Source organism: Hypomesus nipponensis, chromosome 28, assembly GCF_054491055.1.
Source record: "Hypomesus nipponensis isolate SF chromosome 28, ASM5449105v1, whole genome shotgun sequence".
Lineage (NCBI taxonomy): Eukaryota > Metazoa > Chordata > Actinopteri > Osmeriformes > Osmeridae > Hypomesus > Hypomesus nipponensis.
In genome coordinates this window covers 7205306-7229082 of record NC_140388.1, presented here as the reverse complement: position 1 = coordinate 7229082, position 23777 = coordinate 7205306, and the positions used below count along the sequence as shown (strand labels likewise).

Here is a 23777-nt window from a genome sequence, read left to right as displayed (position 1 = left end):
AGCTCAGGTGTTCTTCCCAGCGGTGTGGAACCTGGGGTGGGGACAAGTGGTCAGCCTGGTCCCCTGACCTCCTGACCAGCTTCTGGCTAAGGCCATATGCCTATGTTGGGACATACAAACACTTTTATTAAACTTGTACTTGAGAAAACTGTGGTGACTGATACAGTAGTGTTCTGATTCCTAAATCAGATGTAACTGACCGTAAATGTGTAACTGACCCCCCCCCCCCTTCACCCCCTTCCCCACAGGGTTCCGCCCCTTCCTACCAACATGGAATTAAACACACACAGAAACACTCACACACAGAAACACTCACACACACACACAGAAACGCTCACACACACACAGAAACACTCACACACACACAGAAACACTCACACACACACAAAAACACTCACACACACAGAAACACTCACACACAGAAACACACACTCACACATACAGAGAAACACACCCCCTCCTGACCCTAACCGTAACCCACACACACATTCTGATGACATCCAAACATAACATAAGTGGGTGATGTCCTCTGTTGAACTATGACCTGCTTTGCTAACCCTGCTGAGTGGAGATGCGCCAATGCCCTGATAGGCGTTCTCCACATCCTTATTATTATTACAACATTGTATTTCAGCACACTATGAATCTATAACATTTTGTGAAAATAATGACAAATACCTGGAAATCTGGGATCTGTCTGCCAAACTGGACCTATGGCTAGGACCATAGGCCTATTTTAGGACGTACTTTTATTAAACTTGATCTTGAGAAAGATGTAATGACTGATACAGTAGTGTTCTGATTCTTGTAAGTGTATGGCTTAAACAGGATATCCCATCCTGCTTGACCCTTGCTTGACCCCACGTGGGGTCAAGCAAGGGTTTCATCATCTCTGTATGATCCAATCCATTGCGGCAACTAATGCAAGAGCAAGCAGACAGATCGTTAGTTGATCAATCTCATCTGCAATTACAGCAACTTGTTTGAAATAGTTTGTGGATGAAAAACTCAGAATGACCACGAGGTGTTTATAAAACAATAAATTAGACTAACTTCTCAGGAAAACCTCATGAATCAAGCTTGTTTGGTAAAGTGCATGAAACATTTAGAGTTTAGAGATCTAGGGATAAGATCCCAGCTGTGGCCTACCTCGGTGACCAATCGGGATTGAGGGAATTAAATACAGTCATACACGGTAAATCAGAAAACTGTTAAGATTCACTTGATAGCGAATCCTGCTGTTCACCATAGATGTTTTTTTTATTGTAATTTTCTACTCAGTTGTCTTCACAGCAGTTATTCACATGCAACTATGTTCTCTCGTCTCAATTGGCCAACGCATCGCAGAGGCGGACTGATGGTTTATGGACTGAACTGCTTGTAGGTTCAAAGGAAACATGAGAATCAGGAAGTGTTTTTTCGCCAGTTACAGTAGGCCTACATGGTCCCCGAAAATGAAACAAAGAAAGTCGTATTTATGGACATTGATCAATTGCCTTTTAAACGAGTTTAAGTAGTCTGGCTTCACAAAGTAAAAGTTTGTGTTAACTTGTGACGGTCAAAGTACCAAGGTAAGACTTTCCCCACTGTACGAAAGGTGTTTTGTAAGCGCGCAGTTGTGTTATGGCAGAGGATTTAAGGTCACATTCCAGAGCGATTAGAGACAACATGAGCCGGGTTTTATTATTTCTTAATACAGCATCATAGTTTTCGAATTATCTTAAAAGTTTGCATAACTTGGTTTAGTCCGACAGAGGCCTGACAGGGTAGGAAACAACATTGCCAGTGTATTTTGTTGTGCTAAAATGTCAGCTATTTTGTATCTGGTCACGCAAACGTATACATACCCACACATATAATGTAGCCCACATTCCTAACTAGCATATTACACGGTTGTTTAAAATCAAAAACAAAAAAAATACACATGCTAAATATTAGAGCTTTTACCTGTGAAGCATAGGCCTACCTTTAATGAGTTATTTTGTATTGACGTGCAGGTCCTGTGCACGAGTATGTGATTGGTATGTGACAAGCTAACATACCAAAAGCTATTAAGTCGCTAATGACTGGGGAAGATATCAGCACCAGTGGACAGTAAGACCTGTGAACGATCCATCAAGGATTGGACCAGAGGTTTTGGACAAGGTTTTGAACTGTGAAAGAACCATGAACCGAGTGCAGCAGATCCAGACCTGCGGTCTATGGGAGCTGAAGGAATGCCTGGGGAATGGAGGATTTGGAAACGTGACGTTATGGGTGAACAAGGTAAACAGTGTAGATGCATCTAGAATGCGTCTTTACTTTTCTTCTCTTTCAGGCCTCCTCCTCAACAGGTCGCCCTCTCAATCAGTCTTTTTCTGTCCCTCTCTATCTCTTTCATTCTATTTTTTCAGTTTTTCTTTCTCTCTTGTTCTCTCTCTTTTTCGATCCCCCCCCCCCCTTCTCTATGTGCATTATAACTCTTTCTTCTGAGGCACAAAGAGGTTGTTTCATCCTCAGGTGACGTCATCTGGGCGGTTGAAAGGAATAGAATGTTCTACTGCCTCTCCTCTCCATTAGCCTGTTCAAATGGGCTGGGGAAGTTGAATGAAACGATACCCAAGTAACACAAGCACCGTCTCTGTGTCACTAATAGGTTGGGTGAGATGCCCCAGGCTTGTGTTCAGGGTAGGGGACGATGACTCCATGAGCTTCCTTCCCTCCTTTCTTTCCCTCCATTTTGTATTTATTTCTGCCCCACTCTTCTCTCTCTCTGTCACTTTGGCTCTCCTTCACTCGCTTTCTCGGCGGGAAATGTCACACGGGCATCATCATCGTCCGGTCACTATAGATAACTTTCAGCCCCACCCACCGCCAGCCGGATTCAGAGGAAGAGCAAGCGATGCGGGAAGTGATGGAAGTGAAATAGGGTTGGAGAACTGCTGCCACTCCCACCATTGTGATGATTTCACATCCTGTTTCAATGGCAACTTCCTGAGTATCAGTGGTGATGGCATCCGTTGCTGTGTTTTCCTGATTTATTGATGATGTCATGTGTAATCGAGAAGGTAAAGTGGTCCTTTGGGTTGAAGGATTGGTGAGGGGGGCATGGCAGTGTTGGTCATGCACATAGTTTCTCAGAAGTGTACAGGTCACAGATGAATGAAGTAATTGGTGACTCAGACCTTAATCTTAAACCTTTGTATGTGTGTGTGTGTGTGTGTAGGACACGGAGGAGCAGATCGCCATCAAGCAATGTCGTCAGGAGCTGAGTGAGAGAAATAGAGAGCGCTGGTGTATGGAGATCCAGATCATGAAAAGGTGAGTGTGTGTGTGTTTGTGAGAGAGAGAGACAGGGTGTGTGTGTGTATGTGTTAGTATAAGAATGTTTGTGAGGGATTGTCAAACGCGGCCACCTTCTAGGTGCCACCTACAGCTTCCTGTCACACAGCTGGTAAAAGCCCCTGTCTCTGGCTCCTGTCTGGTCCACACCCTAACAGACAGATCCTGCACTGGTCTCTCTCTGGTCCTGACAGGTCTCTCTCTTGTCTTACCCGGTCCTGACTGGTATGTTTCTGGTCTGTCTTAGGTCTCTCCCTGGTCTTTCTGGTCCTCTCTGTTTTCTGTCTGGTTTTCCGGATGGTCTCCCTGGTCCCTTTGGGCTCTCCCTGGTCTCTCTGTGTTCTCTTTGGTGTGTCCCCGGTCTCTCTCTGGTCTCTTTCTGGAACATCCTGGGCCTCTGGTCTCCCTAACGTCTGGGCTGGGAGATACATTACCCAGCCACGGTTAGCCGGGCAGAGAGCCCGAGTCTGCCATTTGTGGACCCGTCAACATGTCCTGACGCCTCCTAGCAGGGTGGAAAATTCCATGACAGCTAGAGACATCCTAAATCTGTTCCCCAAAATCTGTTCCTCGAAATAGCCTCGAATACAACATTTCGACCCCACTTGTCATAAAGCTGACCACAACACGTTTAAAGGACATTCGAGTTTCTCCAGAGCGTGGGTTGGTCGTTCTGTAAAGGGCAGAGAACCTCGGCTCCATTCCGGAGCCCCTGGTTTGGGTTCATCTAGTGTTGTTGTTGTGGTTTCAGGAGGTCGGCTCGGGTCGACATGCTAATGTCTTTGTTTTCTTTTGAGTGCCGTATGCACTCGTGTGTGCGTGCGTGCTCGTGTGCTTTCGGGTCACGGTTTTTAACAAGTGTGTTGTTGTCAGACAGACATGGTCTCCACCTCAACCGTGGCCTGCTCCCACACATTGCTAGTGGAAAAGCCACAGGGCCGGACCCACGTGCACACGCACCCGCCCCATACACACACACTTGCACACACACACTTGCGCACACACACACACACACACACACACACGTACAGAAATGCACAGCACTTAGTATCGCAGCTCTGCATAGTAGGACAAACTTAGTAGTGCAATTGAACATGTAGGTACACACACACACATACACACACACACATGCTGATTTTAATAACACAAACATTCATTTCATTATTATAGGTTTAAGATTTTTAATCAGGCTTATGTTTCCAGTATTGTCTCTATGCTGGAGCTTATAATCAGTGTGTATTCACACAAACACACATTCACATATCCACACACATACACACACAGACACACACACAAACAGCCACACTCTCACACTCACGGACACACACTTCCATACTGATGCTGACTGGTTATGGCAGGTGTTGGTGTTAGTTGGTCTCGGTTCTATGAAGGATCACTAGGTAGGTGTTTAGTGACACTCTGGTTTTTATTGGAGTGTGTTGGAACTGTTTGTGACCATGGAAAACAGGTTGTTACTCTGTTATGCCAGGACAGCGGGCAGGAGAGATAGAGAAAAAGAGGAGAGAGAGAGAGAGAGAGAGGGAGTAGTGAAGAGAAATGGAGAGGGGTCGTATTGTTTTGTTAACAACAGAAAAACAGAATAAAGGGTGGGTAGATGTACGATCGTTTTATGGTGTCTGTCGAGGACTTATATAAATATGTTGTTGATGAGGTATTTCTGAAGTGTGATTCTGACAGAGGAATGACACATGGTTTCTTATAAGGAAAGATCCCTTGTAAAGCTTTTATTTTGATATTGAATTGTTGGGCTGTAATTATTTAATCATTAAACTGTGTAATTGTTAGATCAGAGAACCACAGAGAACCGTACAGATGGGACGATAGTTTGACCGAGCCATGTGTATTAACGACCACTGCCTTTACTTCTCCACTCTCTCTCCATCTCTATCCCCTCTCTCCTCTCTCTATCCCCTCTCTCTTTTATGTCCTCTCTCATTTCTCAATGTCTATCCTCCCTCTCTCTCTCTCTCTCTCTCTCTCTCTCTCTCTCTCTCTCTCTCTCTCTCTCTCTCTCTCTCTCTCTCTCTCTCTCTTTCTCTCTCTCTCTCTGTCTGTCGGTCTCTCTCTCTCTCTCTCTCTCTCTCTCTCTCTCTCTCTCTCTCTCTCTCCCCCCCCCCCAGACTGGACCATGTGAACGTGGTAGCAGCCAGGGAGGTTCCCGAGGGTCTCCAGAGGGCACTGGGGGTCAACGACCTGCCCCTGCTGTCCATGGAGTACTGCCAGGGGGGGGACCTGCGCAAGGTAGCCGGGACTGCTGTGTGTGTGTGAGTGAGGGAGTGTGTATGTGAGAGAGAGAGAGAGAGAGAGAGAGAATGAGTGTGTATGGGGTTCTGGTTGTGTGTGTGGTTTGGTGTGTGTGTGTGTAATGCTGAGTGTGTGCTTGTGTGCCTGCAGTACCTGAACCTGTTGGAGAACTGCTGTGGAATGCGTGAGGGTTCTGTCCTGATCCTGCTTAAGGATATATGTGAGTATTTAACAAGGCTAAGTGTATGTATGTGTGTTTGTGCTGGTGTAGCGGTTGTTAGTACAGACACGAGTCGTGCGTTGTGTCTGTGTATGCAACAGACGTGGTCTTGCAAGTTCTGTCAGAGTTTTCCGGAACGTGTTCATCCCTCACTAAGTATCGAACGCGCCACCGCTGACTTTCCAAGTGTGACCACTACCAGCTACACTAAAGAAAAGCTATTCATTGACGCGGGTGGCCTGTTTAGATACTTGAGGAGTGAGTTTCACCAATTCACACAGGCTACACTGGCAGTGTGGTTAACTTCCCGGATGGTCACTCACTGTGACTTTCTAGTGACATCATCCATGACCTAAACCATCGCCCCTTAGTCACACATACACAGACACACACACAGGGTAGGAAGCATGATCCAGCCACAGAGAGCACGCCTGATCTCACTGGAGGTCCCTCTATGGAGAGATGCTCTCAAAGTCACCTCAGAACATGACATATTAACTACCTCTCTGTCTCTGTCTCTGTCTCTCTCTCTCTCTCTCTCTCTCTCTCTCTCTCTCTCTCTCTCTCTCTCTCTCTCTGTCTCTCTCTCTGTCCCTCTCTCCAGCCTCTGCTCTGACCTACCTTCACAAGAGGAGGATCATTCACCGAGACCTGAAGCCTGAGAACATCGTCCTGCAGCAGGGAGAGAAGAGGGTATCTCCTCCTTCCTGCCTGTCTCACCCCACCATACCTAGTCTCACCCGCCTGTCTCGTTTCACCAGACCTAGTCTCTCCTGTCTCACCTCACCAGACCTAGTCTCTCCTGCCTGTCTAACCTCACGTCCCCTTCAGCTCTCAGCAGCGTGTCGTTACATAATGCTGGCCAGACATATTAAATAAACCAGAACACCCTGTTCTATTGTGTTCATCAAAATGAGATTCACCGTCATAAAAGATGTATTACGAGAGGTCCTCTTTCTCTCTGACCCCCCTCCCCCTCCACCTCTTTCAGTTGATTAATAAGATCATAGACCTGGGCTACGCCAAGGAACTGGACCAGAACAGCCTATGTATGTCCTTCGTGGGCACACTGCAGTACCTGGTACGTCGTGCACGCGTGTGTGTCGGTCTGTGGGGTGTGTGTTGTGTGGTATCTGTTCCGTTTTTGACCTCGTTCGGTAATTAGTCATAGGTCATAGATAGTGGGCCCCGATGACTTCTAGTGCCGGGATTCAAACTGATAAGAGCAGGTCTGTTTCTCTTGCTTAACCCCTCATCCCCCCCCCCCCTCTCCCAGGCTCCTGAGCTCATAGAGAGGCAGAAGTACACGGTGACGGTGGATTACTGGAGCTTTGGGACCGTGGTGTTTGAGTGCATCACAGGGTTCCGCCCCTTCCTGCCAACATGGACCCCCGTGCGCTGGTATTACTCACACACACACACACACACACACACACACACACACTCAAACACGTACAGAAACACTCACTCACACACACTCACACATGCAGAGAGACACACCCCCTCCTGACCCTAACCGAAACCCACGCACGCATTCAGATGACATCCAATCATAACGTAAGTCAGTGATGTCCTCTGTTGAACTCGGACGTGCTTTTCTAACCCTGCTGAGTGGGGGGTGCGGCGATGCTGTGATAGATAGGCCGCTCTCCACATCCTTATTATTATTATTATTACAACATTGTATTTCAGCACGCTATGAAACTATAACATTTTGTGAGAATAATGAAGAATGCCTGGAAACCTGGGCTCTGTCTGCCAAGATGGACCTGTGGGAGGAGCCATCAACACCTCGCTTGTGGCGTGTGTGTGCGTGTGTGTGTGCGTGTGTGTGTGTGTGTGTGTGCGTGTGTGTGTGTCTGGCAGGTCCCACACTGACATTCTCTTCATTTTCCTCCCCCCCCCCCCCAGCTATAACAAGCTGAAGCAGAAGAATGATGATGACATCCACATCTATGAAGATCTAGCAGGAGAAGTTCGCTTCTCTTCACACCTGCCCCAGCCCAACAACCTTAACAGGTACACACACACACACACACCTGCCCCAGCCCAATAACCTCAGCAGCCACACACACCTGCCCCAGCCCAATATCCTCAGCAGCTACACACACACACACACACACCTGCCCCAGCCCAATATCCTTAGCAGCTACACACACACACACCTGCCCCAGCCCAACAACCTCAACAGGTACACACACACACACCTGCCCCAGCCCAACAACCTCAACAGCTACACACACACACCTGCCCAAGCCCAGCAACCTCAACAGCTACACACACACCCCTGCCCCAGCCCAACAACCTCAACAGGTACACACACACACACCTGCCCCAGCCCGATAACCTCAGCAGGTGTGTGTGTGTGTCCCAGCCTGCTGCTGGAGCGTCTGGAGAAGTGGCTGCAGCTCATGTTGAGGTGGTCCCCCCAGGAGAGGGGCAAGGACCCTGACGCCACGCCCAGCAACTGCTTCTCTCAGCTGGAAGCCATACTTGAGCTGAAGGTACACACACACCACACACGTGTACACCTACACGTCTACACACACACTATACGTCTATACACACACATATAAACACACTCACACCACACTCTCCCTCTCTCTGTCTCTCTCTCTATGTCTCTCTCTCTCTGTCTCTCTCTCTCTCTGTCTCTCTCTCTATGTCTCTCTCTCTCTGTCTCTCTCTCTCTCTGTCTCTCTCTCTCTCTCTGTCTCTCTCCAGCTCGTTCATGTGTTGAACATGGTCTCTGCTAAGATGCTCGTGTACCCAGTCTCAGCCAGTGAGAGCGTCGCAGACCTACAGCAGCGAATCGCGAGTGACACCGACATCCCTCCAGCCAACCAGGAGCTCCTGCTGGAGGCGGGACTAGCCCTGGAGCCTAGCGGGAAGGCCGTGCAGTGTGCCGTGGACTATACTGTAATAGACCATCGGCACTCTCACACACACACACACACACACACACAAGGTCTGTTTTTTAATGCTAGTGGGGCCGCCCGACTAGCGTTCATATTTGACGTGTGTGTGTGTATCAGGAAGTAGATGGTCGTCGTGCCGACCTGCCCCTGGTCTTCCTGTTTGATCGTTCTTCATGCAGCTACGATCCTCCATTCAACCCACGCACCCTCCCCGAGAACATACGCTTTGTCCGTGAGTTCCCACACACACACTCACCCGCTCCCGCACTCTCACACACTCACTCTTTCAGCCTCCCTCTCCCATTATCCGTTTGTCTGACTTTCAACCCTTCCTCTCTCTCACTCTCCCATTCTCCATGTTTCTGTGACTTTCTACACCCCCTCCCTCCCTCCCTCCCTCTCTCTCTCTCTCTCTCTCTCTCTCTCTCTCTCTCTCTCTCTCTCTCTCTCTCTCTCTCTCTCTCTCTCTCTCTCTCTCTCTCTCTCTCTCTCTCTCTCTCTCTCTCTCTCTCTCTCTCTCTCTCTCTCTCTCTCTCTCTCTCTCTCTCTCCCTTCAATCCATTTGTCTGTGACTTTTTCTACACCCCTTGCCCCCCCTCCGTCCCCCCCTTCCCCCCTCTCTCTCTGTCTCTGTCTCTCTCTCTTTCTGTAGAGAGGGACCCTAAGCAGGTGCTGTCCTACAGCCCTCAGAGGAGGACGTCAGGGCAGGCGTGGCACTCCATCCGCTCCCTGAAGGAGGACTGGCAGCGGCTGCAACAGGGCCAGAAGGTGGCCATGTAAGACTCACACACACACACACACACACGCTCGCGATCATACACACACGCGCGCGCGCTCGCTATTTCTCTCTATATATTTCTCACACACACACACTCTCTCTCTCTCTCACTCACATTCTCCCGCTCTCTCCCACACACCGTCTCCCTGTCACACACACACACTATTTCACAGACGGTCGTGCGGGGTGTGTCTCTCTGTTGCAGCATGAGTTTGCTGAGGCACAACTCCTCTCTGTCCAAGCAGAAGATAGAGATGGTGTCCATGCACCAGAGACTGACCGCCAAGCTGGACTTCTTCACCACCAGCCTGCACATCGACATGGACAAGTACCAGGAGCAGAGGACCACAGGCATAGGTAGTGGATCCCAGGCATAGGTACTGGATCCCAGGCATAGGTAGTGGATCCCAGGCATAGGTACTGGATCCCAGGCATAGGTACTGGATCCCAGGAATAGGTACTGGACCCCAGGCATAGGTAGTGGATCACATGCATAGGTACTGGATCCCAGGCATAGGTAGTAGATCACATGCATAGGTACTGGATCCCAGGCATAGGTAGTAGATCCCAGACATAGATTACTGGATCCCAGGTATAGATACTGATGTAGGTGGAGGCTGGGGGTGTGCAGGTCGATGATGATGATGATGATGATGATGATAATGATGATGATGCTGTCCTCAGCCTCAGAGAAGCTGCTTGCTGTGTGGAGAGACATGGAGCAGACAGCGGTCAGCTGTGGCCAGGTAGGACTGGAGACATCCCTCTGTCCCCGCTCACGTGTGTGTGTGTGTGTGTGTGTGTGAGTGTGTGTGCGCGCTTATAGACGGCATTCTAAATGTTCTCAATCCGTTTTAAACGTGTGTGTGTATGCATGCGTGTGCATGTGTTTGTGTGTCAGGCGGAGAGTGTGAGTAAGCTGGAGGAGGAGATGATGATGCTGCAGACCGATATCGTGGACCTCCAGAGACAGCCCTGGAGGAGTGGAGAGGCCCTGGACACACTGTGAGTAAAGCCCATTCCTATTGGCTGAAGGTGGTGAAAGCGGTGATTGTGAGAGGTTGTCGGTCACGCGTGTGGGTCACGTGACTTGGGGTTGATCCCTGGAGAGGCAGGAAGTGATGTAATGAGCAACGCAGAGACACCTGTGATGAGGACCACCACCACCACAAACACACCACAGACTGCTTTCTCACACATCATAACTGCTTTCTCTCATCTCTGTCCCTCCCTCCCTCTCTCTCTCTCCCTTTCTTTCTCATCCTCTCTTTGTCTCTCGCTCTCCCTGTCTCTTTCTCAGTGAAGGCAAAGCGATGGAGCTGGTTCGTAAGCTGAGAGAGAAGCCCAAAGGTCAGACTTCACCTCCTCCTTAAAAAAAACGTTTCCCTTTCCATCGACCGTGCCATCGTACTGAGGCCGTCACATCCTTTACCCTACATCTTTCCTTCGATCGACCTCCCTCCACTTCTCTATCTCTCTCTCTCCCCCCTCCATCTCTCTCCCATCCCTCTCTCTCTGTCCCCCCTCCATCTCTCTCCCATCCCTCTCTCTCTCTGTCCCCCCTCCATCTCTCTCCCATCCCTCTCTCTGTCCCCCCCCCCTCCATCTCTCTCCCATCCCTCTCTCTCTCTGTCCCCCCCTCCATCTCTCTCCCATCCCTCTCTCTCTCTGTCCCCCCCCCCTCCATCTCTCTCCCATCCCTCTCTCTCTCTGTCCCCCAGACCAGAGAGCCCCTGGGGACAGTCAGGAGGTGGTTCGCCTGGTGGTGCAGGCTGTCCAGTTCTACGAGAAGAAGCTACGAGACTTCTACACACACCTGAGGTCGGCCCACAGTCCACGCTTCTCTGAATAGCTGGGCCCATCCCTGTGTGTGTGTGTATCTGTGTGTATGTGCATCCCTGTGTGTAACTATGCGTGTGTGTGTGTGCAGTAAGACGGTGACGTGCCGGCAGCGAGCGATGGAGATGCTGCCGCGGGTGGAGGGCGTGGTGCAGAGCATGGTGGAGAGCGAGCAGGTCCTCATGAACCTGCAGGAGAAACGGCAGAGGGAGCTCTGGAACCTTCTCAAAGTGGCCTGTGTGAGTGGACGCTGGGACACACGCAAGTCCGTACGCGCACACGTGCCCACGCGCGTACAGACACGCCCGCCCGTAGACACATACACGCGCTCGCGCGCAAACACACACACAGACACACATCCGCAGGCTGAGGAAGAGCATGGTTAATGTCATCCGGACCCTTCTCCTCCCCACCCCCTGCAGAGTAAGGTACGCAGCCCTGTCAGTGGCAGTCCAGATGGGGCACTCAACCACTCCTCGGTCCCCCCTCTACTGAGCCCCAGACACAGCCTACAGCACCTGTGAGTACACACACACACACACAAACAGAAACACACACAGAAACACACACAGAAGCACACACAGAAACACACACAGGTGGAGTTGAGAATGGACGTAGCTGTTGTGGATGTAGCTGTGTGGATGTAGCTGTGTGGATGTAGCTGTGTGGATGTAGCTGTGTGGATGTAGCTGTGTGGATGTAGCTGTGTGGATGTAGCTGTGTGGATGTAGCTGTGTGGATGTAGCTGTGTGGATGTAGCTGTGTGGATGTAGCTGTGTGGATGTAGCTGTTGTGGATGTAGCTGTGTGGATGTAGCTGTGTGGATGTAGCTGTGTGGATGTAGCTGTGTGGATGTAGCTGTGTGGATGTAGCTGTGTGGATGTAGCTGTTGTGGATGTAGGTGTTGTGGATGTAGCTGTGTGGATGTAGCTGTTGTGGATGTAGCTGTTGTGGATGTAGGTGTTGTGGATGTAGCTGTGTGGATGTAGCTGTGTGGATTTAGCTTTAGCTGTGTGGATGTAGCTGTTGTGGATGTAGCTGTTGTGGATGTAGCTGTGTGGATGACGCATGTGAATGTTTCAGGGACGAGTCTCTGATGGAGGAGAGCAGGACGTTTGAGAGCAGACTCCAGAGTCTGCTGAGAGAGACCACTCAGGAGGCCGAGAACGACATGCAGGTACACACACACACACAACGTAAGACCTACACACACACCCTAACACCTACACACACACACACACACACAACGTAAGACCTACACACACACCCTAACACCTACACACACAAACAACCACACAACGTAACACCTACACACACACATTTACATGTATTCATTAAACGGTCAAAAGAGTGAGTAGTAGTAAGTAGAGGGACATTCCCCCGAGGCAAGTAGGGTGAAGTGCCTTGCCCAAGGACACAACGTCATTTGGCACAGACGGGAACTGGCAATTTTCGGATTACTAGCCCGATTCCCTAACTGCTCAGCCACCTGACTCCGCACACACACACACACAACCTAACACCTACACACACACACACACACACATGCGACCTAACACCTAACGTAGGCCTCACAAAATCACTCAAATATAACCTCCCTGTCTCTCCCTCTCCCCCACTGTTTCTCTCCCGCTCTCCCTCTTCCTGTCTCTCCCTCTCTCTCCGCTAGAAGCTCAGAGACTGGTCCTGGCTGAGTGGAGAGCAGGATCTCTCCAGCGACCTCTCCTGAGTCCACTGCCAGGTCAGTCTGCCAGGCCGTGTCAACCAGAGTCCCGCACAGCTCCTGTTTTTGTAAACCACCTGCGCCCTGCAGTGCTTCAACCTGCACCCACCCTGCCCTCTAGTGGTCAGGATGAGCATCATCGGGATTGTGGATGGCGGCACGTGTTCTAGCTTTTGGGACACATCGTAGCGTAAAAACATTTGAGTTTATTTCATTCCTTCTCCATTTGTTTCAAAGTTTCTAGAAACATTTTGACATTTACCAAGTACCTTGGTTTTTCCAGGAGAAAATGTTGCTGTTGTAAATAACAGTGTTATTGTTTTAGTATTGTGTGTGTGTGTGTGCATAGTGTGTGGACTGGCAAGACAGTATACTTTTCTTACAGCCCTGAGAATCTTGTTGTTTTTGTTGTTTTTTTTACCAAAATGTATTTATTATGAATACAATTTTACAATCTGATGTATTGGTGTTGAAAAAAATTATTCCTGTCAAGTTTGAAATTGGAAACTTTGTTCAAACTGAGTAAAACATAATATGCATACACAAAACTGTTTCACATTCTTTATTCCATGAATTCCTTAAAAGTCAGTTTGAGGTTTGAACTATCCGTAACTTTCCTCATTTCAAGCACAGCACAGACACCAAATGAAACAAACGATTGACTGGATAGATAAGATGAAAAAGAGGAACAATCAACTGCTACAAGCCCCTCCCACAATGCATAACCATGGAAACCGACTCACGATGGAGATGTTTGAGGGTCACAAATTTCAACCAATCAATGAGTTACTACTAAGCACTCTGGATTTGCCATCCACTCGTATTGCAGTTTACTAATATCAGTTAAACAGATAATAAATACCCTCTGTACGTAGTCCGGAACTCCTGTTCTGGAGAACATATCTCTACGACGTTTGACAACATTACTGTTCTGATGTGCTTCCACAGCAGCTACAACAAACACAGCAAAAATCAAAAGCCTACTATTAATCTCTGTAGTGTTGAAGAATCAAACGATTATATAACACATGATCTCAGGCAAAGATGAAATGATCTCAACAGATTTGTACTAGAAGAGTGCTTCAGCCTTTCTCCCACAACACTTATTTGAACCATGGACCAAGTCGTTGTCATGACACCCGACTCCGTCTCACCTCCCGCCCTACTCCTGACCTGGCGTTGCCTGGCGACCCTTCCTGAATTGGAACTCCGAGACTCTCTCTCGTTCACTCCCAAGAGAACGCAGATGGTGGGCGGAGCCACTCGACGAGGGGTTGCCAGGTAACGTCCAAATCGGGGGAAATCGGTTCTCCGTCTGAGGTGAGGAGCCCTGCGGGTTTCGCTCGGCCTCGTTGTCGGGGTATGTATTTTTTTTTATGCACTTGATCGTTTACAAAGGGGCGTTGCTACGGAGAGAGCACAGAGATCTGCCGTACATCATATGGAACCCAGACAAAAAAAAAGAACAACTCGGGTAGCTGACAGTCCGTCTGTTTATTACAGTACTGCAGGTTGTAGACGTGGAGGGTGCCCGGGGGGAGTGAAGGGGTTAAGGCCAAAAAACGGGGTGGTGTACGTGTGTTTCTGTGCGCACAGAGGGGACATGTGACAAGGTGTGACAAGGGACTTTGAGGTTTTGTCGGAACCAGGCTCTATTCTTTCTTCTCTTCCTCCTCCTCCTCCTCTTCGTGCCTTCGTCCTTATGCCTCCAGCTCGAAGCCCATGCCCACCTTGTGTCCGCCGGCGTTGAAGTTCTTCCCGTCGATCAGAGCTGAGAGGGTGAGCTTCACTCCTACCGAGAGACGGGAAGAGAGTTGGGGAAGAGAGAAGAGGGAGGGAAAGAGAGGAGGGAAAGCGAGAGAGAATAGATAGTGGGGGTGTTATGTTGGTATGTCGGTAGGCAGGTAGCTGTGTTATGTTTGTAGGTTGATGGGTGTGGTGCGTTTGTATGCGGGTGTGTTCCAGGTAGGTGTGGCCCTGTCGGTTACCTGGCCGCAGGCTCTGTGTGTATCCAACTCCAATCAGGCTGGCGTTGTTCACTTTGGCCTGAAGGGGGAGACAAAGAGAGATGAGCAGTCACGCCATGTGGCGGCAGATGATACAGCCAACCAAGAGTGGACTTAAACTGCTAAAGGGACTGGAGAGAGGGCGGGAAGGAGATATAGCCAGATAGAGAGAGAGAGAGAGAGAGAGAGCGAGAGAAAGAGACAGAGACACACACATGCAGAGAAAGACACAGAGAAGCTGGTGTCTCTTGAGATACCGACAAAGAAAGACGAAGGGGGGTATTTCTCTCCTGCATGGGTTCCCCCCCCCCCCCCCCCCCCGTCTCTGCCTCTCAGACTCACAGACAGCGAAGCGTCCTTGTCCAGCTGGTACTTGGCCGCGATGCCGAAGCTGGTGTTGTTGCTGCCCGCCGTCCAGGCCAGGTTCACCCCCGTCTCCAGCTGCTCATTCACCTTCTGGTAGATGGAGCCGCCGAACTCGGTTCCGTCGTTACTGAAACACAGAGACACAGGTGAGGACCTGGGCTCCACGGTCACCCCCACTGCCCGGCGCTCGAGCCCGAGTGTCTAGACGGCGGTAAGGACGTTTTTTCCGACATCCTCTTTTCATGACTAAAGATCGTCTGTGGTTTCGTCCATGCCGATGACTACATGTAATAATAATGTACTTATTTAGCAGACAATTTCATCTCAATTAGGGGGGATTTGAACCGGCATTCTCTTGATCTTAATCTGCCGTCAAACGTTTTAACCACTGAGCTACACCCATCACCCACAGATAAATCGAGTCCTTGCTCGTTTCGCTAAATGTTCAGGTGTTTAGTGCGAAGCGACCTGACACAGTGAGTCCACTCACACGTTGGTGTGAAGCTGGAAGTCTCCCGCCTTGTAACCCAGCGCAAAGTTGTTCTTGGCCAGTTTGGACTTGGCCGTGTCGAAGGCCATCTGGTACCCGGCCAGCCAGCCCTCGTAGCCGAGCACGGCAGCGGCGTGCACGGTGGGGCCCGCCATGTCGAAGTCCAGATCACAGCCCATGTTGATGAAGTCCCGCTTGTAGGCGGTCTTCAGCTTGGCACTCTTCTTCCTGCGAAGGGGAGACGGAGGGATGGAAAGAGGGAGGGAGGGGATGGGAGGAAAGAACGAACGTTTGGCCGTGAGGGTCCGCCCTTGAACACAAGATCCGCCAACACACTAAGCAGCCTATCTGGCTGTGTCTCTGCGTGTCTGTCTGTCCAAGTCTTGCTAATGCCGTCTGTTCTGGGCCTGCTGTGCACAGGATGTAGTCAGAGAGACAGCTCACCCAGTGTTGGGCACGAAGGAGGTGTCCAGGGCCACCTTCAAACCCTTGGCCAGCTAGAGAGAAAGAGAGAGAGGGAAGGAGAAAGACAGTGAGTGAGTGTAAGGGGTTACGGGGGGTGGCAGATAAATAATTGACTGTCTATTCACTCCTATACCAGGCAGGCGGCCATCTTGCTTTCCAGAAGAGTCGGGTCCTCACCTGGTCTTCCACAGTGATCTCGGTGGTCAGGGTGTTGTCTGTGTTCCACTTCTGGTTGAAGCTGAGGCCCAGATCGCTGACCTTGTACTTGGTCTCCAGGTGGCCTCCGGCCTTCCCTGTGTCAGTGTTGCTGGTGCCAGAGGTGGCAAACTCCTGAAAGAGGGAGAGGAGGGAGGGAGGGATGTTAGTGAGCATTACCAGACGTACTGTCGAGAAAGCACTGCAGGAGACGTCAAACCCAGGACATCGACAGAACACGAGAACGCCGACGTGTGTTAAAAGACAGCGGCATCACCAGAGTGTGACAGGGGTTATGGAGAGGTGACAGTGGAGGGGAGGTAATGACATTATGGCTTTAGGAGAAGAGGGATGTAGTCTATCAGCTGGGACGTGGCTGCAAAGTTGAAAACTGGGGAGAAGAGCTCTCTCACACACACACACACACACACACAGGACAGCTTATCCTGCAACACACACACACACATTCTCTTACCATCTGACAATGAAGTCCACAGAGGAAGCAGGAAAAAGACAGGAGAGAAAGAGAGGCAGTTAGATAAGAATCGCTCCCTCTCTCACACACACACCTGAAAAAAGAAGCATCACTCGTGTGTCAAAGTTGATCTGATACATGCTGGGGTGTGATAGATCATCCAGTCAGAAGGGAATCATTGGTACGTTCATGTTATTAAAGTATTATCAAGTTAAAGTCTAGATCTCAACAGCTTGTGGGAGCTCTGTAGGCCACTGGTCAGAGGCAGGGATGTGCCCTGTTGACACGGTCACTCACACACACAAGCGCACACACACACACAATGAGAGACACACAGACACTCTGATCCACACACAGACATACACACATAGAGCCAGACTGTGAGTCAGCCATTTGGACAACACTGTACAGCCCTGGGGCATGGGGTCTAGACACAAGGCTTACAAACCTAGACGCACACACACACACACACACACACACACAGTGAGAAATAAATACACAGTACATTTGTGTGAGACAGAGGAGAGAGAGACAGAGAGAGACAGAGAGAGATAGAGAGAGACAGAGAGAGAGAGAGACAGAGAGAGAGAGACAGAGAGAGAGGAAGAAAGGAAGAGAGAGACAGAGAGAGAGGAAGAAAGGAAGAGAGAGACAGAGAGAGAGATAGAGATAGACAGAGACAAAGACAAGAGGACAAGGAAAAGAGAGACAAAGGGATAATAAGGAAACTCACAACTCCACTCTGGGCCTTGGTCTTGAGGTCCAGCTTGATGACACCGAAGCCTAGAAAAAAAAGAGGGGCGGGGAAGACAGGACAGACAACCAATAAGAAAGGGGGAGAGGGAAGGAGAGAGAGAAAGGAAGACAAACGTCAGGCCTCAGCTGTGTGTATGGACGTAGTGCGCGGTGGAGAACCAGAGGAAAAGGAGAGAAAAGGGGGAAGGCATTTTGGACTATTGAGAGGCAGACCCTGTGACCCCTAGGGACTGCGCTCCAGAAGTCAGGGGTCAGGAGGTCACCATCTGAGTCCTGTGCTCTTCTTTCTTAATTACCCCAGAAAAGGAGATGCGGGGGACTGTGTGTGTGCGTGTTTGTGTGGGTGTAAGAGAGAGAGACTGGTGAGCGCACGTGTGACTCACCATAACCCTTGCTGAAGAGGTCTTTGGCAGATTTGCCCAGGTCAGCGTATGAGGGGGGGACGGCCATTTTGACTGTGGAGAAACAAAGGTAAAAGGTTTATCACTTACACATATGCACAAACATACAGTACAGCAGGGCCACAGAGGCTAACACACACACACACTGCACTGTAAACAGCAATATCTCCACACAGCACAAGTCTATGAGTACACACAGGTTGCTACTCTACAAACACAAAAGTCCACAAAGCACCTAGATATGCTTCAGCATGGTTCTCTAGAAGGGAAACACTAGCACAGTAGCAAAACATGTGCCAACTGGCATAGTGTTTACCAACTACAGTAGCAGAGCATCAACAGATTAACATGTACTGGCCAACCTGCTGTTTACTTCAAGCACCTTCCCGCGGCTGGTGAAGAGAAAGCACTGATGGTCAGCCGGCCTGTTTTGATAGAAGCTATTCAAGGCTAAGGTAGGCTACAATAGCGGTGCATCCCAATACCCCGTACTAGCATACTACCATACTACGAAGTATGGATATAGTATAGCCTCCTGAATAGTGGATCAATCAGGTCCTGCAAGATACACTAAGGATCTATGCTAGGCTAGGTCTGGGTTCTAGGCTAAACTAGGCTAAGTCTGGTTGCTCGACTAAACAACGATGGGCTAGACTAGGTTATTTAATTATAGGTTGTCTGGGTGCCTGCTAATAGTCTAGACTACACTGCTTCATGTAGGTGCTATGCTAGGCTACCACTGGACCTGTGATACACACCACCCCCAATCACGTTAACCCCACTGATTCTCTGGCAGTATTCCTCTAGCCAGCAGCTAGCATTGTAATCTCCAATGGGATTGCCTATCTGTAAAGAGGCTGATGTTCTGTATTCACTAAATACTACAACAATGTTGACCCTCATAGCCTCGACAGGCAACATACTAGCCAATGCTAGTGGAGTTATATTAGGATTGGATGGGCCCGGTACATTGCATGGCTAATAGCTAACCTTCAGCCAAAGCATCCCATTGTTTGACTCTCTTCATAGAAGCACTTCATTAGAACCGCTTAACAGAACCTCTTTATAGAACCACTTAAATCGAAGGGCTTGTGGTGACTTAGTACGCAGGTAACCTGAGAAAGAGAGACGCCCCGACTTGTCCTCCTTGGTTGGGTATTATAATCAGGGTTGTGTAATAAGGTGCAACAAGGGCACATCCCCATGAAGCCTAACCTAGGTATGCTTGGCATTGATGCGGATGGATGGGTATAGCTCAGTGGTAGAGCATTTGACTGCACATCAAGAACAATGTTGATTTGGATGAAAGCATCTGCTAAATACATACCTACTTACATACATGTCCACCAAATCTGTTCCCAGACGCAGGCTTGTCAGCTGATTGACTGGGGCGGTTGGTTAGTTAGTTATTTAGCAGTTAAGTGTTAAGTTTGTCATCTGCTTGACACATGCACCCTGCAGTGTTAGCATGTGTTAGTATGCGGTGGAGGGGTCTTGCATGGTTGCAGTAGTACCCACCCTGATACGAGTCCACACCACAGAATATTGAGTGAGACTGGCCACATTTGGCCACTCAGCAGTTCTCACCACCACACACTTCACCGCACTATGCACAAGGCTACTCGTCATCAGGGCCCCGCGTGTGTGTGAGTGAGGGCATGTTCTGTGTATCAAGGTGACATTGCCATAGTGGGGCGTGTCCTTCCGCAGGGGGCTTCATCTCAACTCGTCTGTAAAATCACCTTTCTTGCTCTCCTTGTCTCCTCTCCTTCACCACCTCAGTCAGTCGGAAGTAAAGTTCCACCTCAAAGCTATCACCAACCACACCCGTAACTAACAACAGACCGTAAAGGAAATATAAGAGAGGAGAGAGTAGGTATAGGAGGAGGGGGAGGAGGGGTTGGAGAAGACGTTATCTAGAGCTGTGGGATCAAAGCTCAACGTAGGGACCATAGTCTAGGGACCCTGATGACAAGACATTCCCCCCGCCCTCTCTCTCTCTCTCCCCTCCCCAACCCACCACCTCTCGCTCTCCCCCGCCGCCACTCACCAGGTCCCTTGGGTGTGTGCTGCTCACAGGCCCCACAGCTGCCTTTGCTCTCTGCCTGCTTGACCTCTACTGTGACCTCCTCCGCCAGCGCCGCGCTCACCACGCTCACCACTGCCGCTACCTGCTCCTCTGCTGTCTCTGACATGACTCTTGGTGACGGAGGGGGAACGTTGCAAGGAAGGAAAGCACATCGTTGGCATGCATTCTCGTACTGTTCTCACAAACAACGGGAGACCTTTGTGTGTCACCAGCACCTCTTTGTTAGGTCATAATCGCTGGCTTTCTCTCAGAACCTAGGAAAAGGGGTCAGCTTGGCTTACGTGCAAATGACACCCAGATACAGCACAAATGAACCTCTGTAATTGACATCAGTGGGTCAACAGCTGTGTTACTAGCCCAGACTCACTCGGCCCTCATCGAGCGTCACAAACACAGGTCCCTTTAATGATGTTAAAGAGATACCATGATGTAAGGAATGAGAAGAGCTGCTAATGCAGTCACAGGCCATGCGGTTTGTGTTCTGCACCTCTGAACTGAACCGGCACTGACAGAGGGAGGGGTTTGGCGACGCGTGATCTATAGGCCACACGTGTGTGGGACTGCAGAGACTACTGGGCTGTAAACCACACACCCACACACACACACATATACACGCACACAACGGCTTTCTCTCATGTCTTCCTGCAACTTCAGTGTGTTTCTGAGAGACTGATTCTAGGGGAAGTCTGCTGACCTAGCTTGATTGCCAGCCTGTCTCTCAGTTGACCAACCCCTACAAGCACGCACACACACACATTTGCCCTTTCTCGCCTCCCTCCCTCCTTACCTTGTCCCTTGTTGCCCCCCTTCATTCCCCCTCTCCCCCAATACCTTGCTCCCCTCTTTTCCTCAGCTCCCCTAACCCCTGTTCTATATTCAGCCGGGGTGAACCTGACACTGCCACTCATGTGACCGTGCGGTTTTCAAAATGGTCGCTTTGCCCTTTCAACCATTCAGCACCTTTCCTATAACTCTGACCTCCACCCCCTAAACACCCACCCCTCCCACTTTCACACAAACCACACCTCTCTCTCCCTCTCTCTCTCTCTCTCTCTCTCTCATACACACACACACAAACACACACACATACACACTCTACGCCTTCCTTTCCTTCTGCACCCCTGAGAGGAGCACATGTTCGCTGAGCTCCTGGGGGTCATATTGACACCATGAATCACCAGCCACAAGACCGGAAAACACCTGGTGACATTAACAGCAATGTGGCGGCCCTGCTGAGCTTCCAAACCACAAGACGACCACAAGGATCGTCTGAGCAAAGAAGAAGAAAAAAAGAGACAGAATTTGCAAAAGCGTTCAAAACGACACCACCAATTACCCGCAGGTATTCAGCCTAGGTCTGGTGAACTGCTTTGTCACACAGTGTCATCCTGTCTCTTTATAATTCACTCACCAGACTCTATATCCTACTACACTCACCAGACTATATATCCTACACTCACCAGACTCTATATCCTACACTCACCAGACTCTACATCCTACTACACTCACCAGACTATATCCTACACACACCAGACTATATCCTACACTACTCAGCAGACTCTATATCCTACACTCTATATCCTACACTACTCAGCAGACTCTATATCCTACACACACCAGACTATATCCTACACTCTATATCTTACTACACTCACCAGACTCTATATCCTACACTCACCAGACTCAATATCCTACACTCACCATATTATATTGTACACTCACCAGACTCTATATCCTACACTCACCAGATTATATTGTACACTCCCCAGACTCTATATCCTATCTTCACCAGTTTGCCAAGCTGAGTGCCCCACTGGCAACCCCATGTTTGACATGTAGGATGAGGAATGTGTGTGTGTGAGATAAGGACGACAGCAGTCATGTTACACCTACTGAATTTATAGCCTGGATGTGACCCACAGGCCTGGGTGATATTGTTCATGTATCATGACCTACTCAACATGACATTCCTATTGGCCACACCAGACCCGACCAGAACCTGTTTTCCTTTGAGGTCTACTTTCATATAGTACTTGTAATAATGCTACCAGACCCTCGTGTCATCCAAGAGAACAGTTTTAGAGATATTTCAATATCACTGGTAAACCCATTGTCTAAATCATCTACCATGAGTGGCACAATACAAGTCACTGCACTTTACGGTAAGGTTGAATTACATGGACTACTATTTTGATAAATGCTTTAGAGGATTATTGTTTTTGTGTGACTTGTTTTTTATCACTTGTTTTTTTGTGTGATAATAATAGCTCACATAGTAGGCCTAGGCTACTAGAACCATATATAATTTAGGTTAGACTCCTATGGAGCATGTAAACGGATCAAGAAGGACTGTTCCTGTGCTTGTAGTCTACTTCTTACAAATAAACAAGAAAGTTGACCTTGAAACTTGGGTTAGATCGTAGGTAAAATCCCCTATCTCTTATTCTGCAGCTGTTGGCGCTAAAACATGGAGACAGCGGTTGGTTCAGGGTCTTTATCGACGTGGGCTTTTTGAGATTATGCTTTCAGGACTTTGGATAGCGACAGATACCATTACTTCTCAGGAGAAGGCAGGCCTAACGTTGGTAGCCTACTATAGGTTACATTTTATGACTTTTCCACATACAGTCGTTCCATTTTCACTTTCATTTAATCGCCATCCACTGGACTCCGCTCCACTCTCTGTTACTGAACGTCTTAGTGGTGGGTTGCCAATAACGGGACGGCAGTAGCAATTGAAAACTGGAATATTCATGGTCATTTCATGCAAACCACCGTGTGCGTGCGCAAAGAGCTGTCCCACAGAAGAGGATGAACCTGCTTGTCATTGTCCCCGGGACGGAGACTGTAGTAGTAGGCTAGGCCATTTTTTATCCCCTAACAACACTCGCTAAAACAACTACCCATATAATTTACAGCACGATATTGTCCTTTGGGATAGACAGATGGTCAGAACTCCATTGTTCATTCTTCAATGCATAAGGCTTTTTTTGTCCGTTTAACATTCGACCTACCCTCTAGCATTCACTTTTAAACTAACAGTGGTTTACTTAATGGCATACGAGTAGTTGTATTATAAGAAAATACAAATAGAAGCGTATTATTTCGCGCTGACATTAGTAGTTTGCTTGAAAGGCCTGTAAAGCCAATGCAGCCCTGGAACATTGCGGACTCGCCCCCCCTCCCCCGAATTTTACATGTTTCCCCTCCCGCAATAACTCAAAAAAATCACAAAGACACAAATACAACACCATTAAATACATAAACAGTCTAGACACTTAGCGAAGGAACGAATGCACTGTACACGTCAATTTCTCCTACCTTGTAATAGTTGAACGATGCGCACAGTTTCAGAACGCTGTGTATCGCGCAATAGGGCACAGTGAAGGAGAAAGCAGCGAGGGGCGGACGGACTGAGCAGGCGCATTCAATCCACAGTGAGGGCGGGGCCGTTGCATAATTGTCATTGA

At 49.1% G+C, this 23777-nt stretch overlaps 2 protein-coding genes across 5 annotated transcripts; one reads left to right on the top strand and one right to left on the bottom strand.

The window, feature by feature from the left end:
• Window positions 1–1361: 1361 nt before the first annotated feature.
• On the top strand, window positions 1362–13612 carry ikbkb (inhibitor of nuclear factor kappa B kinase subunit beta). 3 transcript variants are annotated; one of them, XM_084694580.1, is made up of 22 exons: window positions 1362–1571; window positions 1998–2265; window positions 3206–3300; window positions 5463–5583; window positions 5737–5806; window positions 6411–6499; window positions 6798–6887; window positions 7083–7207; window positions 7718–7825; window positions 8181–8310; window positions 8531–8725; window positions 8842–8956; window positions 9377–9500; window positions 9708–9859; window positions 10187–10248; window positions 10404–10507; window positions 10803–10852; window positions 11224–11323; window positions 11433–11580; window positions 11764–11861; window positions 12425–12518; window positions 13014–13218. In XM_084694580.1, the coding sequence occupies exons 2-22, from the start codon at window positions 2167–2169 to the stop codon at window positions 13068–13070; spliced, it is 2226 nt and encodes a 741-aa protein (XP_084550706.1). In that variant the 5' UTR covers window positions 1362–1571; window positions 1998–2166; the 3' UTR covers window positions 13071–13218. The 3 variants fall into 3 exon arrangements, with proteins under 3 accessions (XP_084550706.1, XP_084550705.1, XP_084550704.1); XM_084694579.1 differs by having other exon boundaries at window positions 13011–13218; XM_084694578.1 differs by having other exon boundaries at window positions 1363–1571; window positions 12425–12537; window positions 13014–13612.
• vdac3 (voltage-dependent anion channel 3) lies at window positions 13613–23726 on the bottom strand. Of its 2 annotated transcripts, XM_084694583.1 has the most exons (10): window positions 23629–23726; window positions 20269–20417; window positions 18201–18272; window positions 17795–17844; window positions 16569–16721; window positions 16371–16423; window positions 15927–16154; window positions 15413–15563; window positions 15053–15110; window positions 13613–14856 (listed from the first exon to the last, which is right to left on the bottom strand). In XM_084694583.1, the coding sequence occupies exons 2-10, from the start codon at window positions 20411–20413 to the stop codon at window positions 14765–14767; spliced, it is 1002 nt and encodes a 333-aa protein (XP_084550709.1). In that variant the 5' UTR covers window positions 20414–20417; window positions 23629–23726; the 3' UTR covers window positions 13613–14764. The 2 variants fall into 2 exon arrangements, with proteins under 2 accessions (XP_084550709.1, XP_084550710.1); XM_084694584.1 differs by lacking the exon at window positions 20269–20417 and having other exon boundaries at window positions 23629–23720.
• Between the last annotated feature and the right edge of the window lie 51 nt (window positions 23727–23777).

Coding starts and splice junctions, on each gene's coding strand:
- ikbkb (XM_084694578.1), top strand. CDS start 2,167: ATGAACCGAGTGCAGCAGATCCAGACCTGCGGTCTATGGGAGCTGAAG. Junction 9,860..10,186: donor GCAGAGGACCACAGGCATAG/GTAGTGGATCCC, acceptor TGCTGTCCTCAG/CCTCAGAGAAGCTGCTTGCT. Junction 10,249..10,403: donor CAGCGGTCAGCTGTGGCCAG/GTAGGACTGGAG, acceptor TTTGTGTGTCAG/GCGGAGAGTGTGAGTAAGCT.
- vdac3 (XM_084694583.1), bottom strand. CDS start 20,413: ATGTCAGAGACAGCAGAGGAGCAGGTAGCGGCAGTGGTGAGCGTGGTG. Junction 16,155..16,370: donor TCCTTCGTGCCCAACACTGG/GTGAGCTGTCTC, acceptor TCCCCTTCGCAG/GAAGAAGAGTGCCAAGCTGA. Junction 14,857..15,052: donor CACACAGAGCCTGCGGCCAG/GTAACCGACAGG, acceptor GTCTCTCGGTAG/GAGTGAAGCTCACCCTCTCA.